Source organism: Bicyclus anynana, chromosome 19 (assembly GCF_947172395.1).
Source record: "Bicyclus anynana chromosome 19, ilBicAnyn1.1, whole genome shotgun sequence".
NCBI classification, from domain to species: domain Eukaryota; kingdom Metazoa; phylum Arthropoda; class Insecta; order Lepidoptera; family Nymphalidae; genus Bicyclus; species Bicyclus anynana.
Window position 1 is genome coordinate 15,093,947 of NC_069101.1, and position 20,665 is coordinate 15,114,611.

General features: G+C 37.3%; 1 protein-coding gene across 1 annotated transcript; it reads right to left on the minus strand.

Annotated features, from left to right (window-relative positions):
* Positions 1–13,133: 13,133 nt before the first annotated feature.
* LOC112054520 (protein charybde) lies at positions 13,134–15,765 on the minus strand. Its single transcript, XM_024094336.2, has 3 exons — positions 15,401–15,765; positions 14,744–15,089; positions 13,134–14,481 (listed from the first exon to the last, which is right to left on the minus strand). The coding sequence occupies exons 1-3, from the start codon at positions 15,453–15,455 to the stop codon at positions 14,397–14,399; spliced, it is 486 nt and encodes a 161-aa protein (XP_023950104.1). The 5' UTR covers positions 15,456–15,765; the 3' UTR covers positions 13,134–14,396.
* Positions 15,766–20,665: the final 4,900 nt, after the last annotated feature.

Here is a 20,665-nt window from a genome sequence, read left to right on the forward strand (position 1 = left end):
ATTTAAAATTATCTATTATATTTATGATGTTGATTATGATGATGCAGAGCCAATTATGATTGTGCAGCCTCATGACAATCATCATGAGGAGGAAAATTGTTATTTTTTAGGGGTGGTTACTTTACGAGTTAGTTAGATTTAACCCTAGAAGGTAAGGTACCCGGAAAATTGCCCCAACAAGACAACGGAGAAAATGAATATATGATGTCAAAAAGTGGACCAAGTTATCCTACACATAGCTTGAAAATTTTACAAAAGATTGGAAAAGTTTTCTACACATATCCACCAAACTTCAGTTTGAAGAAGCCTTCTGTGAGTGAGTGACTATTATAAAGTATTGCTTTCCATATCTTGCCATACGATGTACCGTCATCAATGGCAAATGTACACATGCTGGTGACCCACAACGAGCCGAGCGCAGGCGAGCGTCGCCTAGCAACCGACGAGATGAACCCGCCATCTCGCACAGATCTCATCCACGTGTTGCTCACACATGCACACGTTATCTCCAGGGTTGACAACTGGTCCTAACAATCACCTGTAAATGTATGTAATTAGTATCCTTCACAGCGTATGTTTGTGTTTGATTGGGACCGACTAATCAGAAACTACTACTACTGCTACTACTAATCAGAAACTGTATCGATTTTTATACTTTTCACATATTTTAAACAATATCAATAACTGCTGCCCGTCTAAGACTCAAGCCTCCAGTGCCTGTAGGCTGTAACTTCACCGACAATATTCTCCTTCGGGTCAAAGACTACTTTACCCTTTAAGCAGAAATACTACTGAGGTTAAATGTACCTCTGTATCATTATTAATTAAGGATCAATCATCTAGATTTACCGTTGTCTCCGAAATACAGGGTGTCCTTGTAACACAGCCAATGTGAAAACTCTGGACTGTGAATCTCAGCTGTGAATCTCAGAATCAGGAGACGATTTCTTGAAAAAACACAGCTTTATCTATTATATCCTTTATAGCCTAGCTGAGCACTGGAATTACGAAGCGAACGAGTGATGAAAAATAAATTGGTAATCGGGTTCCTATGCCTTCCTTCTGCGAATTTCTTGTGTGCTGACGTTTCTTTAGTTTAAACACACAAATATGCGTTTTTGTATCGATATATTAATAAATCTAAAGTCTCCTCGACTTCCTAGGATAGAATTATTAACTAAACTTGTATATTGCACTGTCGCCAACCCTAGGGGGATCTATGTGTCCTCGACTTGTATGAAAGACTATCAATTGGTCCTGACTCCTTAATTGTGTTGTTTGCTACTGACGACCAGAAAATCAGGATTTGTCGCTACCACCATCTGTACTCAATCCAAACCCGAATATTGTATGACATACATTGCTTATATTTTTCTATTTATAGTTTATCCTGAAGAATCAACCAAGCAATGGATATTATAACACAGATAAACGTTCAAATGTTGATGATAGAAATAAATTGAATAGTAAAGGTAAACATTTGCCGGCTATAAATATTACAATGTTTGCTTCACGTTTTGGCATCGCATGAAGGTGTTTTTCAAATCCTTTTGAATAGAAGAGATGTTTATCTTTCAAAAAAAGTTACGTAATCTTGTTCGTTTGACTTCCAAAAGAATCAAATTTTAATATTTTAACATCAAGTAGGTAGGCAAGCGATTCAGTCATTTGTCACTATCATATGAGATCGTTGTCAAGTCCGTTTGTCCTTGGGGAACCTTCGGTCGATAATACGAGTACATACTACACGTAACCAAACGCTAAGAGATTTTGCATGTAGGTACGCACGAAACTTTGTAGACAAGGAGCCTGCGAGAGTCAGATATAGGTAGTAGGTAGGTAGTTCCTTATGTTAGGAAGGCTGAAAGTTTGTTATAGGTAAGTACCGGTAGCAAAGATTTTATACTATAAGATATGTCACTTGTCGAAACTGAAACTGAACAAAGGTGGCTAATGCCTGAATTTCATTTAGTATAAGAAAGTACACAATTTTTAAATTAAATTAAAAAAAAAATATTCGTAAAGTACCTAAACTTTTATGAATCAGTATCGATATATGTCAGACCCTTACGCTTACAAAACGTATGCAAACATGTTCGAATAATAAAATAAATAGTAACCTATAGAAAAACCTCAAATATTAAGTTACTGATTTTAAATATTCTAACTTATTAGTTGGTCGCCAGAAGCCCATAAAGTGTGTAATTTATTATCAACAATAGCGACTCACGCAGCGAGGGCCAATCACTATTTTTAACTCGCAACAGTTTTTGCTATAGATGGAAACCAGTTTCACTTATTATGGCACAATAAAACAGTTTTTATTATAGTTAGATACATAGTTATAATAAAAACAATGCTGTGTCCGTCTATTTAAACGTGATAAACACAGAAACACTAAATGAATCTTCAGGAATTTCTCTTTTGGTCAAAAAATATTTATCAATTAATAATTTAATAGAATACGAGTAGATGATAATAACCCCGTTGGTCCGGTGGTTAGCCTACGTGGCTTGGTGTCACATGCTCCTGGATTTGAGACCCATATTCGGCTCACTGCTGAGCTCGAGTCTCCTCTCAAAATGAGAGGGGACCACCACTACCACGCAAGCCCGATGCGGATTGACAGACTTCATACACGCAGAGAATTAAGAAAAGTATCTGGCATGCAGGTTTCCTCACGATGTTTTCCTTCACCGTTTGAGACACGTGATATTTATTAATGACTGAGCTTTACTTTGTTAAAAATTCTCAGCTCTGCTATTATTATTAAGTAAAGTAAACTTCAGTTATTTCCTAATTCTAGATTACACATTCCCACAAAGTTGTCTGATTACAAACAAAACTCAAAGTTGAACCATCTCAATAACCTCAACCCAAAATTGCCAAGGATTTCAACTAATCCAAAGTTTTGGGTCCGTTCTAATTTTAGGCACTACTGACCCTTATAACATTGCTATGGACGTAGTATTTGTACTGTATTATGTATTCTGTGCTAGTACTGTCAAACTGTGACGTCATCAACCATTTAACTGCTTAGGGGACTGGGGTGTCAAGGCATTCATGTTTTGCTATTGTGCATTTTTTTAGTATATTTTTTTTGTATTTATTGTATTTTATGTTGCTTTGTGTTGTACAATAAAGTGTATTTTCATTTCATTTCATCGTTATTGTTATTACAATGACCGGGATAGGCCGTAAAAAAGTGATTTTTGAGAACAGAGAAGACCACAGATCCTCAAATTTCCGAGTAGGATAAAATTGACTTGTGGGCGGCTACGACGTACCGCCAAGCTACTTAGCGTTCCGGTGAAATGTATAGGTAGCAACAGAAATGGGTGTAGACTTTCCTAACAACTTAGCCCTCTTCCATGTTATATTGCATCATCAGTTACCATCGAGTGAGATTGCAGTCAAGGCTTAACTTATAAAGAATTAAAAAAACCTACAAACTACGTACGTACACTTCGTTTCGTGACAACCTTCCCCTTTCAGTTGGAACAGTTTTTCGAATGGTTGCCACAAAGATGCTAGCGATTAAGTACATATCAGGATATATGAAAAAAAAAACGCTTTACACCAGGTCGAGTGAATGAAAATAGATTAGGTACAATTAAGGGTCATACAAATAAAGCAGAACTAAAAACAAAGTCAATTTATTTGGAGTGCAATCACCTGGAGATAAGTGACTTATTATCTGATAAGTGCATTCAAGTAAACACATTACCTATATCTACAACTGTTTATATTATTTGTATCACGAGATATTAATTTGTCTCTAAATATAATATACTTGCATTGAATTATTTTTTCACCCTATGCAAATAATGGATTGTAATTTCTGATACAGTTTACAGACAAACTAACATATTATAAGACAAATCCTCCGTTTTACAAGTTGTTGAAATATATATTCTAGATTTATATCAATCGTTACCAAAGCTTGAATCTATATTTTGTCTGTCTGGCATGACAAAAGGTATTAAGGGATTTAATATTTTCGCTGATAAACAAAGTAATAACCTGTTTTCTTAACTGATAACTTTGAGCGATATCCCTGTTATCAGCTCCCTTATCACAACAGTGAGTGGTCAAACTTTTACAAGACAACATAATCTGTTACACGGTTTCGAAATCGAAAACAAGGCTCCCGGTGTCGTTGTAATTGGTGATGTGAATGATGTCAAAGACTCATGGCAATCGGCGCGGCTCTCTTGTACACGGGGTGAGATACTGTTCATTGATCAGATCTTAACTAAAAGAACTGGTGAGGAGTTTTTTGAGTCTTCTCGATTGAAGGAAATCAGTTCCTAACCAGTGGTACAATTACTACTTACCTGCATATCACTTATCAAAACTTGATTAGAAGTCTTCTGGAATAGAATTTTTTATTTGATTCCTTTCCATGGGGTACCCCCAGAATATATTACAATACTAAGTTGCTGCTTGCTTGTTTGCTGACATAGTATCTAGTAAAAGTCCTAGATATAGATTAGGGTCTTCTGGGTCATAGAACAAATAAGATATGCTACCTATCTGGCACTTGGTAAAAATATCATGCTTCACAATAATGATCATGCTTCACAATAATGATATACGGAACCTAATTTAATCCTTAGCAATGGTGGAATTGATTGATGAAAAAATGCAATTGAATATTGTTGAGTGAATATCACAGACTTGCTTCCACTTCAAAGTGAAAAGTGTGTTGTCAAAAAATGCTTCACAATAATGATATACGGAACCTAATTTAATCCTTAGCAATGGTGGAATTGATTGATGAAAAAATGCAATTGAATATTGTTGAGTGAATATCACAGACTTGCTTCCACTTCAAAGTGAAAAGTGTGTTGTCAAAAAATGCTTCACAATAATGATATACGGAACCTAATTTAATCCTTAGCAATGGTGGAATTGATTGATGAAAAAATGCAATTGAATATTGTTGAGTGAATACCTATCACAGACTTGCTTCCACTTCAAAGTGAAAAGTGTGTTGTCAAAAAATCTAAATATATAAAACTCAAAGGTGACTGACTGACATAGTGATCTATTAATGCATAGCCCAAACCACTGGACGGATCGGGCTGAAATTTGGCATGCAGGTAGATGTTATGACGTAGGCATCCGCTAAGAAAGGATTTTGATCAACTCTACTCCCAAGGGGATAAAATAGGGGATGAAAGTTTGTATGAAACTTTGTCAATTTGGCGATTTGGCTGAAATATGAAATGAAAATAGATTTTAATCTGGATTAACACATAGGCTACTTTTCATTCCGGAAAAATCCATGGTTCCCGCGGGATTTGTGAAATACCTCCTAAATTCCACGCGGACGAAGTCGCGGGCGTCCGCTAGTACCTACTAAAATTTGTTATTCACTGTAAATTATTAACTTCCGTCAGAACGCCTTCTTCTATTCATGTACGCACCAACTACCGAATTTCTTTATACATTCCCACGTCCACGTAGCGTTGCCACAACTCTGCAAGCAAAGCTGTAATTAAATAATTTGAGAGTCGTTACACTAGTTATTAGATATAATTATTAAATTATGCAAATAGCCTGAGTAATGTGGCCCGGCATGCAATGGTAAACAAGGGCTTGTGACGTGCATCGTACGATAGTCTCTCCGCCGCGCCGATAGATGGCGTTAGGAGCGGAAGACAGCACGTAGTAATCGAGAATGGGGTACTTAGTAACAGATCTAGTTTAATTATGGCTTACAAGTGGCTCAAAACATAACAGTCAGTCCCTTTCTTTTCGTAGAACATTTTTTATATTGTTATCGCCGTTTAGTGTTGGAAATAGTAGTCTGTGACGGATATGGCGTCACTCGATCACGTGTTGGCTTCAGTGTGCTCGTGGCGTTCGAGCCGTCCACATCTCTTGTTGTGTAATTCTTTATGGGTTACTTAAGATAGGTGGGGAGAGTGACTTGAGTGGAAAAGGGGAGTGTTTGTATACAGTCAAAGGTACCTTTAACCCTACATACATCGTTCACAAGTGCGTGACTCCACTCAAGGTCATTCTCTGCCATTCTAGGATCTTATTTTGGTTACAGTTTGATTTATTAATTAAGTTGTCCTGACAAGTGTTGTGAATCATAACCTTTGTTCGACATTAGTTTTCTTATATTTGTAATCACCTTTTGAGTCCTATAATATCAGAAGTGCGATAAAGAACTTGTGCCCACAAAGTAAATAAAGATATCGACGTAGTTTTAAATTACCCTAAATTCGGCCAATCGTTTTTCATTTCTTTGTTAAATCTAGTATGAGAGAACATTTTTCATAAAAGAGGGTAACAAATTAATTGAATATAACATCGATGAGTTTTACATTACGGTATTGTTAAATTCGGATGTAATTAGTGTGTGAATCGTGATTTCGTGATAAGTATTGACGGTATTGACAGAAATTGTTTAGAAATTGTGTTTCACGGTGTTATCGATCAAATTTTGCGTTTTAATATTATGACAAGACGCGAAATGATGCCGTATAGATTTTGTGTTAATAATTGCAACTTATAACTGTTTGAAATTTGTGAATTTTGGTTACCGGATTGAAGTAACCCTACTGCCATATTTTGATAAAAATAAGTCGTACAAGACCTTGCATATACCTTGGTGACTTGAACTATACATAACCCTAGATACACAAGGCCCATACACACTCATTCGATTAAAAATGAGTCATACACGACCTTCAATAGTGGTTTGTACACGCTCAAGTTGTCAGTGTAAACGCAACTGCACCAGACACGAACGCGATCCAGGGACGGATGCGCCACCAGGATGGCCGAATGTTATCGCCGTTTAGTGTTGGAAATAGTAGTCTGTGACGGATATGGCGTCACTCGATCTCGTGTTGGCTTCAGTGTGCTCGTGGCGTTCGAGCCGTCCACATCTCTTGTTGTGTAATTCTTTATGGGTTACTTAAGATAGGTGGGGAGAGTGACTTGAGTGGAAAAGGGGAGTGTTTGTATACAGTCAAAGGTACCTTTAACCCTACATACATCGTTCACAAGTGCGTGACTCCACTCAAGGTCATTCTCTGCCATTCTAGGATCTTATTTTGGTTACAGTTTGATTTATTAATTAAGTTGTCCTGACAAGTGTTGTGAATCATAACCTTTGTTCGACATTAGTTTTCTTATATTTGTAATCACCTTTTGAGTCCTATAATAATATCTGATTACTAACAAGTTAATTTTTCGTTAGTAGCTTCATGTCGTTGTCGTTCATGTCGCGTTTTAATTAAAGCCATTTCTGAATCAACCACAGAATTTTTGTTATCTAAACTAAATTAAAACATCACTGGCTTGGCACCGCCTTCCAACTGATCAGAAGGTAGCACATAGGTACGACGTTATTTTTTGCTGTTTAGGTTAGGTTAATTTTTGTGTTGGAAGTCGGTTGAATTTTTTTTTATTAAAAATTTTTTCAATCTATTTTTATCCGATTGGATAAGGCGAATTGTTTTTCAGCCGTCTGTTTTATGTAGGTGCCTAATAAAGTATTTACCTACCTTTACAACTTATACCTACCTACTTATTATTGTATGTGGTATTGGCTTGCTCGAAAAACGTTAAAATACGCGAATGAAGCTGAGAATAAAACCTAGTATAGTATAGTTAGTACAAAGCAAACAAGTTATTTATAAAGTAAGTAATAGAAACACTGATAAAACTGCTAATCGCGTCTGTCGATAAGTAGTCTATGTTTGCATAGATGGTTTCACATGTACATAATACTAATTAGTTTTATGTGACTTTCAAAAGGTCGATAATATGATAAACATTAATGTCCTTTTTTGAATTTCGGTGACCAATCATTTTCAGTATGCTATGGTTTTTGACTTATCATCGGATGGGTTACCTGCCTTCAATTAATAATTATTTTAAAAATACATACGACGTTCTTATGAATCGATTATGCCTATTATAGAAAACGCCCGCGACTTCGTTCTTATACAAAAACGCCATATATACCCCTCTCCACCCTATAAAGTAAGACCATGCCACTCATAATTTCATAAGTCTGGCTATGATAAACAAAAACAATATTTCCAATTTCAATAGTAGTTCCAAATATTAGCCCGTTGAAACAAACATACATACAAACTATTCTGCTTTTTATTATTAGTATACATTAAGTGTAGTAGGCAGTAAAGCAGTTTACAGTTAATCAGTTCCAATCTCTTTGTGTTTATCTGCGGGCAATCACAATCGCAATCATCATCTCGTTTGCGGTTAGAAAGTGAAATATCCCTCGCTGTAACGCTGGTCGCACACCGCCGCACAAGCCGCATAAATCGCACCAGCGGCCTTAACTGCGTGCGGCTGCTTGTGTTGACAATAAGTCATTATCTTTATATATCATATAATGTTCATCAGACTTTTTGGACTTCCAAGCCTAAAGAAACCTTTAGGCTTTAGGTTTTAGCGTCACCAACCTTGACACTTTTGATGTCTTGACTGTCTCACCATAGTATATGAAGTAATTGAATTAGTATTCTACATTTACACCGGTATTCTAAATCACTTGTCAGCACGACTAAGCTAGTAAGGAAGTATTTTTTTTATTCTTTACAAATTAGCCCTCGACTACAATCTCACCTGATGGTAAATGATGATGCAATCTATAGATGGAAGACGGCTAACTTGTTAGGATGGAAATCCAAACCCCTTTCGATTTCAACACGACATCATACCGGAACGCTAAATTGCTTGGCGGTACGTCTTTGTCGATAGGGTGGTAACGGCTGAAGCAATTGCAGGGCGCCGCAGTTATCACAGTGCGGTGCGGCGAGTACAATGCGCGAACATCTTTAATAGCCCATTGTGCAAGGGCTGGATAACCGAAAATACTCTCCGCTAGCGACGTGACCCACTTCCTACTACTGTGGAAATGTTTTTTCCATTTTCACACTTCGCCGGCACAGTTGGTAATGCTTTGATTTTTCAACAAAGAAGAAAGAAAAGAGTTCGATTCTGGCCAATTTTCTGAAGCTAAGATGCTTCTGGTCATGGATCTTAATTTCAGCCACTGACGATCATATGCCTGCAGCGCTAACGACTTGACAGCCGATAAAATTGATCGTGTGTTAGTTGCGATCAGCATGGCTCATGACATTAAAAAGTTAAGATGCTTTTAAAATTGTAAAACGAATTTAATATAATTTAAGTTAATACCTACTTACCCATATTCAGCGGTGTTTTTAAAAAGATATAGCAATTTGCAGTAATATTAAAATGTCTTTAAAGATATTTAATTGTTTGGAATGATGAAATCTTTATGTAGAATTATATAAAAATTAAATTAACATTTTCAAAAGAATTTTTATTGCTTAATTATGGAAAAATTTTAATTTCAACAAAAAGTGACTTTATTTACTTGCAGCTACCTACTCGTTTACCACATTGGACCATTGGCAGCCTTACTCGGGCTGCAGTTTAAGGTGATTGTCCTAAGTTCAAATACTTTCAAAGATTTCCCTAGCAACACGAAGGTTTCCTTCCTTTCCAGGTTGCTAGGGAAATATTGTTACCATTCCTGCTAATCTTTACAGAGCCAAATATTATCACCGTATTACCACCCCGTTGGTCCAGTCGTTAGTCATGTGGCTTCAGATCACGAGTCCAGGGTTCGATTATGGGGCGGACTATGACATACCGAACTATTCTTTCTTTCAAGATTTTTTTTGTACATTTTCTCAGTCCTGAATAGCGAAGTTGTTGATGTTGCAAGTGTTGCAACTCATGGGCGGCACGCTGAGCCGTTCAGCTCTGTCACAATAGGCTAGTTGACACTTTTTTTAATGTGTTTAATTTGTTCTCGTTCTATTAGATTAAAAAAAATATCATATTTTTTGATACCTGAAAATTGTGAGAAAAAAAAAATTAGCCAAAACGCCTGTCGACCGTGACAATCTTGTATTACAACTGTTTCATGACGTCAGTATTACAAACCCCTACAAACGGAGCGTTTGGCAAAAATATTAGTCAATAATACATCGTTTAGTACATCAAGTAACATTGTGATGTCAGAAAATGGACGACAGCGTTTTTGACGTATGGAAAATCCCTACCCTACCCTAATTAAAAAGTTGCCAATGGTGATGACCTACTGTGAGAAGTGCTATAGCTGTATTTGGAGAAAATAACAAAAGAACAACTGTCGTTGCGTAGAACTGGAGCGGTAATGTGAAATTTCAGTAAAGTCAACACAAAAGTTGGTAAATTAGGAGCTCGGCCGTGCGTACGGCGTTATTTATAAGGCTTTGTAGGGGGGATGGGGGTATTTAACATCCCGTAGAATCGATTAAAGGGGTGGGTTGCTATCTATAGATATCTCGTGAGATATTAGAATTACTAGAGACTTTTTTTGAAGTAAATTATTGACATTCATCATCGTCAATATTATATCAGACTATTGGAACGGCCCCCTACAGGACCAGGCCTCCCTCCTTATAAGAGTGGGGATATGGAGCTTCGACCCACCACGCTGCTGCGAGTTAGTGTGCTTTTTTTATTCCTTACAAGTTAGTCTTTGACTACAATCTCACCTGATGGTAAGTGAAGATGCAATCGTAAATGGAAGCGGGCCAACTTGTTAGGAGTAGGATGAAAATTCACACCCCTTTCGGTTTCTACACGACATCGTACCGGAACGCCAAATCGCCACGGCCGAAGTCCACCAGCCAGACCTGGACCAATTAAGAAAACCTCAATCGGCCCAGCCGGGGATCGAACTCAGACACTCCGTCTTATAAAACCTCCGCGCATACCATTGCTGCTACATACAGCAAAGGCTGGCTTTTATACCGGAAAATTACATATTTATTTTTCACGGGTAACATCCAAGCAGCTAAAACAATATGTATCACTTTCTGTAGCAATCCTATTTCTGTTTCAGAGTAAACTATGTACTTTATTACTTTCAGTAAACGAGCGAGTGGTAGGTCTGTGCCATGTGCTCTGTGTTCTGAGTTGAAGGAGGGAGGTCTGGGCTACGCAGTAGGTCTTAAAATTAATTACTAGTTAACCGAGCTATCGTAAGAAATTGTTAGATAGGTATTTTGATAATATTTGTTATCTGAAGTATCACCTTCAGCGGAAGAAAAAATCTAGCAAAAACGCTTATTGTGTACTAGGTATTCACAGTATCAAAGGCAGCCTTGTAACTCCTACAATAAATGATAGAAAACATTTACAATGTAAACCAAGATAATAGATACTCAAAATGTGAGGTGCAAAGAAGTTCATCAATAAGGTGATCTTATAAATTACTAGCACACGCGCGCGGTTTTGCCCGCGTGGAGTACCCACAGGAATACGGAGATATAATATAGCCTATAGCATGTGGGGATAGTGTAGCTTCCCAACAGTGAAAGAATTTTTCAAATCTGTTAAAATAGTTCCAGAGCCTATTTAAAACATACAAATAAACAACCAAATGTTTCCTCTTTATAATATTAGTATAGAAGTATTGATAATATAATACGTACATTAGAAGCTACTAACATAAACTGGATCAACTATCTCGTTGGTCGGATAGCGTAGCTTTAAAAATCCTGTTTTTTTTTTAATTCTTTACAAGTTAGCCCTTTACTACAATCTTGTCTGATAGTAAGTGATGATGCAATCTACGATGGAAGCGGGCTAACTTGTTAAGAGGAGGATGAAAATCCACATTTTCCCCTTCCAATTTCTACACGACATCGTACCGGAACGCTAAATCTTTCTACCAAGAAATTCACAATAATTCGGTTTCTACACGAAACTAAAGCGGGCTAAAGAAATAAAGATGGAAGCGGGCTAACTTGTTAGCCCGCTTCCATCTTTAGTTCCACCCGTGAAAAATAAATATGTAATTTTCCGGTATAAAAGCCAGCCTTTGCTGTATGTAGCAATGGTATGCGCGGAGGTTTTATAAGACGGAGTGCCTGAGTTCGATCCCCGGCTGGGCCGATTGAGGTTTTCTTAATTGGACCAGGTCTGGCTGGTGGAAGACTTCGGCCATGGCGAGCAACCCTACCGGCAAATACCGGGATTTAGTTCCGGTACGATGTCTCGTAGAAACCGAAAGGGGTGTGAATTTTCATCCTACTAACATGTTGGCTCGCTTCCATCTAAGATTGAATCATCTCTTACCATCAGGTGAGATTGTAGTCAAGGGCTAACACTTAAAAAATAAAAAAAATCATAAACCATTTATTGCCAGAATGTGGTCATATACAGATATTTTTATGATATATGACTATGAGGCAGATTGTGTATGAACATTTTAATGTTCATACACAATCTGCCTCATAGGCGTGCAAGCCGATAAGCTTCGTAATCCTCTCTTCTAGATAGATCTAGACGGATTTGAGCTCCACCAATATCCAAACTCCGAACGTCTTCTGAGAATTTATTTTTTAAATGAATAAAAAACACGTTAGGTACACTTATTTCGAAGCATAAGCAATCCACTGGGTTATCGAGGCAGCACAGGGCTTTGAATCGAAAACGTATTGAATACATTAGTTTTATTTGTATTCGGTAAAAAGTTTTGAAAGCTCTGGTCTAGTACAATAGTGTTGTGCAGTGTAGGATAGTTTATTTTATCGATAAGCGGTGTGCTCGGTAGGAGCGGACCTCGCGGAGGGCGTCACCTCCGGGACCGGTCCGGACCCGCTGACCTCGACCGGAGTTGTAGCTCTTCAAATCTGTCGCCCCTCTCGGAACGTTTTCGTTTTATGTAAATGCATAGATATACTCGTACTTTACTTAATTTTACGACCAGTGTGCTGTTCACTTTGTCAAACTCGTTTTAGTAAATGGTAAATGAAAACTGGTTCTCTATTATTCGGTTATTACTTGTTTATTACCTCCACTTTGCTGGATTTTACTGTTCTGTGCATCAATGATTCGGCTAAACGGAGATAGATAATTGGATTCCAAAATCCCTATTATACCTCATCAAATGGAATAGTTTGAGATTTAAGAGTACCTACAGCAGCATTAAATGAACAGCTTTGATTTCTAATGGCTCGTCAGTAAAATTTTCAAGTATTCAAGTAGATGTAGTACTTTGCTGCTTTATTGAAATCAGGTTGGGTAGGTGATTTTGAAACAAAGAAAACAGGTTTTCCATTATTTGAAACTATGTATTTTTTAATAATTTCTACATTCTCTTTTTACTGTCTATGAAATAAATATCAATTATAAACAATTGATACATTTATATCATTATTGTTAGTTTTGTATATGTCGACATTTTCAAGTTTACAAGTATTTTTTTTTTATAATTTTTTTAAAACATTTTTTTTTGATGAAAGTGAAATCTAGTTCTATGATATTGTGCGTTTAGAACACTGGACCCTACGAACATTTAGATTTTGTTTAAAAACTGTGTCTATTGATATACATTTAATTTACACTGGATGAAGAAAATGCATCGGACTCTCTCAATATAATAATATGTCGTCAACTGAAGTTCAGTTTCACACTGGACTATACAAACGCATCTTTGCGATAGAAAACAATCTTACAAAAAGTACAATCTTTATATTAACTTAAATAACTTAATACTTGTTATAACTATAATAATATAACCTGAGATCTTTGCAGTATATTAAAAACGCAGCATCCGCGCCTCTCTATTGCATCCGCGAGCCGCCGCGCGACGTGACGCGGCGCGACACGACACGACACGACACGACACGTCGCGACTCGCGGCTCGCTCACACTTTATTAAACGTATATTTCTCATTTAAATTTTATACATTACAAAAGTAGTATCACAAACAAATGTACGGACCAGTACAATTACAAAAGACGTACACATATCTGGCCCCGCACGCGGGGCCGCCTCTAATAAATACGAATTACGATACATGTAATATACCAACTCTACACAACTTCACAATAGAATCGAACTCGACAACAAAAAATAATACGTAACACTAAGTCGATCATCATCATCATCAGGGCATCATATCACTCGCGCGGCGGCGGCTGAGATCACGGTGCGCACCTAACGCCGCCGCGCATCACGCACGCATCCACAACACCAACAACAGCAGCGGGGCGGCGGCGGTGGGGGCCGGCGACGGCGCGAGATCGGCCGCCCCGCGCCGCCGACGCGCCGGCCGCCGCCGCCGGCGGAACGTCGACGCTTTGGCGACAAAGCGCACTTCGCCGGCGGCCGCGGCGCGCCGGACGCTTACTACTACTATACATTACATATCACGCTGTGCTTTTTTCTCTTATTAAAAATATAATATACATAATATAATATTGATATTTAAAATAACGATACGTAGATATCGAGGAGGGCAATCAGTCGGCTCGCTCGCATCTCGCGCTAGACCCACACGCTCCGCGGCGTCGCTCGCTCGCTCGCTCGCTCACTCGGCTTGACTCCGGAACAACTTTTTCTTTTCTATCGTGAACTGGGGGCTGATGATGATGGTGCCGCCTCTCGTTAAGTTTCTGTGGAAGAAACGATCGATCAGTAAAGTCAATCAGGAAATTATAAATTAGTAACTTCGGGGATGTTTGCTAAATTAAGTCGATAACAAAATTATCGATATTTTATATTTTTATCATAGGCCACACTACAAACTCTAAACTTCAAAAAGAATGAAGTAAATTCCCAGATAAAATATTTTAAATGAAAAGTAGATTTTTTTTTATTTGAAACTAAGATTCTCAAAATTAACAGTAGGTACATAAAAATAAATCTCACACTCACTTTAAGAATTGCGGCAGCAGGCTGGTCCAGTTGGTGGCGTCGTGCTCCAGGTGCAGGTGTATCTCGTGCGTGGTGAGCGTGTTGGGGTCTATCTTGAAGGCCGCGAGCCGCCGGCCGGCCACGTCCACGATGACGGCGGCGCCGCGCGAGCCGCAGGGCTCGCCCTCGGCCAGCGCCAGCGTCTGGCGCGCCGCGCGGCACAGCAGCTCGGCCGGCACCAGCACCTCGGCCGTGGCCAGCTCGCTGGCTCCCTTGGCGGCGCGCAGCTCGCGCTCCAGCCGCTGGGCCAGCGCCGTCTCCGTGGGCACCGGCACGGGCGCCTCTCTCCATGTGGGCCCATTCCACGCTGCAACAATACACACCGACGGTTATTCACTTATTCATTTATTTTCTGATAATACACAGATGAAAGAAATGTATTTGCAAAATTTTCAAATTAGAATCTTACAAGGTTCTGAGAAATTCGAAATCCTAATAAGAATGTGATCAAGTTATCTGTTAAGTGTTAACAAGAAGCAGAACAGCTGTTGCGTCAGCTGACCGGGCCCGGCCGGGGCCGGAGTCTGTGCGCGCGCCGCCTAGCAACAGCTGACAGCCGCCGGTTAGAAAGTCGAACTTCCCTCCCCACTCGCCGAAGAATAGAAAGTGTGGACTCACCTTTTTCACTACTGAATCCGACGTTAAACTGACTCGTAACCGGCAGGATCTCCATGTTTTCCAAATTTTTACTTATATTGTACACTTTTAAACGCGATTTAAAACGAAGCGTTCCGTTGCGGAACTTAAAAAACTAGAAAAATATCACAAGTCTCTTTTGTACTGCGAATGCGCACTGAACGACCGGCTTCACGACCGGCGACTAGTTATCGTGAAGAGATCGATTGGAAGTTGTAACGTCCGAGGTTAACACGACTGCATCAGATCTGATCTCGTAACCTTAGGGCTTCGTCTCTCGCCCTCGGCTCACCGTTCGACCCACCCGACCCTGTCGCTCTGTGTGACGGACTGACGATTCCGGCGACTGTGCGCGGTATATATAGAAGGCCGCGGCCGGGGGTGCGGGGCGTCTCTCCGCGGGAGGCCGCGGGGTCCCCGCGCGCCAGTCGCGAGCGCCCGCGGAGTGCACCGCACGTCTCTGCGCCGTCGCGCGCCGGCCTCCGGCAAACGCCGGCCGGCTTCTTTGTTCTAGTTCCACCGGTGGAACATAACAGTTCGTTCACATGAAAAATTTTTCTAATTTTAAGTAATGGTGTTTCTTAAATGTTATCGTGTACGTTACTCATTTGTACATATTTTACAGCGAATAATATTGTTTTAGTTATAATTGTCGTTAGCAAATAAGAATCTGTTATGGTTTAGAAATAAGTATTTGTGAGGGTTCTTTGTTCCGATTGTAGTGTTATGCGATATTGTAAACTTATCGTCTATAGTAAAGATATCAGTAATCGTGGTGGTTTTAAGTGACTTGTAATCGAGATCCAATTGGTCGATGTCACTATGTTGTAAAAAATTTAGATTAAGTTTTTAGATATTAAAAATATTGTAAACGGATTGTTTGAATTACAAGAACAGAATATGAAAATTTAGATTTGTCAAATTTATATTATTGAATTGGAAGTCCAAGGTGTTACAAAATGTAATGTGCTAAAGGAAACAAGTTTTATTGTCACACAATTCATGTTAGCACGGATGACCATTGTTACGAAAAGACCCGATTCTGCGCACAATGCCTTTTGTTTTAGCACTTTTGTCATCGATAGACTTGGGAACTAAATGCACTTAGCAACAGTTTGTGTGATGTAAGATAATGGGAATTAAACGAACAAAAAGATCTAATAGTATCTGGCTATTGGTAACGGCAGTCATTATTATTACACTTCCGATGTTGCGTCAGCCCGGTAGAACTTTCGAGAATTTCTTTTGATGGTTTTGATGTATCGTTGTTCGAAGTTTTAACAAAGGTTAACAAATCGATTATGTGTAATCCTTTTGGTGAATTTATAGCAATTTTTCTCGATTTTTCAAAATAGGAAGAGGAGCTTAGATTTAGGGATAATATTACGAATGTATATGTTGTTGATTACTTTTTGCACTGTACTGAATTAATAGACGATAAAGGTAAATCAATTTATGTTATAGATAATATTTTTTATTACAGTATCAGCGACAGTCGTTTACAGGTGACAAAACAGATTACATTTCTAAGTGAAATATTTTTTTAAATAATTTTATCTACTTTTTACTGGTAAAAATGTTACACTGAGTTACATAACTACGTGGGTTTTTTGTCCATCGAAACAGTTAACTTAAACACTGCGTCTTTACGATCGCTTTCTGTCACAAACTAATCTACAAGGCTTTCAAAACTCAATATTTTAAAATTGAAAAAGGTAATAAAAAACCTCGTTAATTATATAGGTAATTACAAATGACTAACTCAATCGTAGATCAGTTATCAGAAAGAAAATCACATACATGTAAAAAACAAACAAATTAAAAAATACGTAAACCCAATTGCGCATAACGTAAAGAAAGTTCGAGACATAACAAACCATGTCAATCCTACCATTTAGGTAAAAAAAAACTCATAATGTATTGAAAAGTATAAAACTATGTATTTAAGTAAAACTTGCTAAAGGACAATATGGAAAATAAAACTTCATCATATATTCATAATCATTTAACTGTTAAAACTGTAGAACTTTCCAAAGAACAACACAAACATACATACATAAGCTCATAAGACATACAAATAGATAAACACTATCTCGAAAAACATGAAACAGCCACGCACAAATTATCTGATTACGTTAGCAGTAATGTCGAAGCTTTGCCACATCGGACCGCCATAGCAACTGATCCAATCTTTGAAACAGTTATCGTCATGACCATAAAAACAATTGGATAAAAAAGAGAAAAGGAAAGGCGGTAACACGGTTGCTAAGGGGAGCCGGCCGGCGAGCTGGCCTTGAGCGTCATGACTCACTCCGCGGCGCACGGCAGCGGAGCCGATCGCAAAACACGCTCATCGCGAACTTTCGTGATGCATTGTTACATTTTTTTCCATTAAACCAGCTAAGTTAGTTACCCTGGAAGATATCACTATTAGTGGAAAAGTTGCCTTTTGACTATTCTAGCATTATAAGTTTTTTATAAGGTTACGTATTACATTTTTTCTATTAACCCATCTAAAGTAGCTAAGTTAGTTACCCTGGAAGATATCACTATTAGTGGAAAAGTCGCCTTTTGACTATTCTTGCATTATAAGTTTTTTTTATTACATTTTTTCCATTAAACCATCTAAAATAGCTAAGTTAGATAGCCTGTAAAAGATCACTATTCGTGAAATAGTCGTCATTAAAATGTTTGCATTACGAATATGATGATTGGATTAATACAAATCTTTATTGTTTAAACATACAAGTTTTTATAAATAGCATTGTTGAGACAAATATTCAAATCAATATTTTTTTAAAATATATTGAAATTCTATTAACTTGTGATATCAGATGAAAATTTGTATTCATTGCATGTAGCAAAATTATTATCAAAAAATTTTTGTTTTACATAAATCTCTCAGTTTTCGTTTATTCGAAGTTTGATGAGATTTGGTAAGAATATAATCAGTTTTAAAGTCTTATGATATTATAGTTTACTCAAAATTTCCGGCATTGAAAATATCTATTTATAGCAATGAATAATTACAGACAAACAAATTTGCCATATTATCACACCTCATCAGCATATTTTAATCAGAGGGTATTAAGGTTTAAATAGGTTTAATGTGATAAAGCGAATGAGACAGCAATAACGCTTGCCGAGTTTGCCGTAATAACAACGATAAGAAACCACAATTGTTTTCCAAAACATGAATGTTTAACGTTATTCATGCAATTGCAACCGCATCGGATGATTAAATCTTATGAACAAACTTTGAGAAAACAGTATAAAAAGCAAATAACTAGTTTTGAACCTGTCAACGAGACTCCAAATTCAGTTGACTTTTTTGCTGTTTAATTAAAAGTAACCAAGTAATTTAAGAAAGCTTTTTTCCCATATAATTAGAATCCAAAATTGTCACCCGTCCAGATAGTGTAACTAGTTTCTTGGGTACAAAAAAAGAAACTAACCAGTTTAGCAACACGAGACGTAAAGTTCGATCCCGCAAGCGATCACGTCCGGACATGTCCCGACCAGTTTCCAACTTGTCCACAACTGTCCCGTAATGGCGGACTTAATTTCTAACTTCGTATGAATCGGTAAGTTGATTGAAAAGTATCTTCTTTTATCCAAATAGGAAGATGAACTTACTGAATCTACTAAACAATTAATCAAAAAACTCATTGTTTTTACCGAATTGCTCGTAACATCTATAATTCATTACAAACAATTGTCTCGTAACTAAAAGACAATCTGAAAACAAAATGCCTGATAACATGAGAAGATTTAAGCAATTACGTGTTGATAATTAATATAACTATTTTATTGAAACAATATATTAAAAATCAACATATGTACATAGTTTTAAACATTTCATGGTATCTAATGCAATGATAACTAATATTTGTCCTAAAAACTCATGTTTTAAAAAACACTGCATATCTATAAATTAAATGTGGAATATAAATAAACCATAAGAAGACTCAGTAATAGCAAAGACATGTCGCATATACTACAAATACAACATAAGTAACTCTATTTTAAGAATGAAATACTTAAACAAAATAATTTAGATTCATCATGTCAACCAACTGAATAAATACTCAAAGCTAAGCTAAGCAAAACATATTATCAATAAAACGAACGAGCCGAGCGCTTACAAATCGATCTCTAAGTGTGGAACATTAAATTTTAATTAGCCCACTCCATTATGCATTAGATTGCCTCATACTCTGTTATTTACCTACCTACTTAATCATCTATGATATCTAACTTATAGTTTGTATGTATCAGAGATTTGAATACGCTTATTGCTTGTGAACCCGACAAAGTAAAGTAGGCACATTGTTCCTATTTAAATGTACGAACGTCGGGTTACATTTCACTCGGTTGGGTATTCAACTCATTTGTATGGTTAATATTTGTCGTAATCAGTATTCAGGGATCGTCATAATGTTGTGCCAAGTTTAGGCAACCACTCATTAGCAATTTTAAACTCGCTTTGTTTGTGTCGAGTTTCTTAGTGGGGACACGTGTGTGCCTCTATTGTATTTGTTAAGTTATTTCTATGTGTGCACCTTTATAATAATTGTATGATTCGACCTTGTTTTGAGATTTAAGTAGTCTCTAGTCGTAGCCTTATCTGAAGTGATCACGTTCCGAGATTTGTCATTAATCTCACTAAACTTAATAATTAGCCACCACATTCAAGTACATTTGAATAAAAACCACCAACAATGTTATCTTTAATTTGCATTAAGTGTTTAGAAACAATGCAGTTATTTTTTACTTGTAATATAAATCTTATTTATGTATTCATGGAAATTAAGAAAAATAAAAATGATTTAACACAAAAGCGTGTTTCATTTCTTACATTCCGAATGAACAGAATTCCTTTGTAATTTTCTACGGTACCGAGTTCTTTACATTTTTAGATTTTAATTTGAGCTAAATTCTAGCTAAATCTGAGTGGAGGTTATCTTCGAGTTTGCAATTATTATTATATCCAAGTTTATGTAGTTTATTAGTGTTATTAATAAAAATAAATATCCTTTTGATTGTTTGCATTTATAAAATTCTACAATATCTACTAGAAAATACTCTTAAATGAAGACTTCGTGAATCATAGATTTTAGCAGCTACACACTAATAGAAGCAGCAAATACCACTTCCTCGTGTTGTGTACTTAGTAAGTTCTAATGTCTAAAAAGTGTAGACTGATAAGTAAGTGTTATTTATTATCCTATTTCACAGTTTTAATGT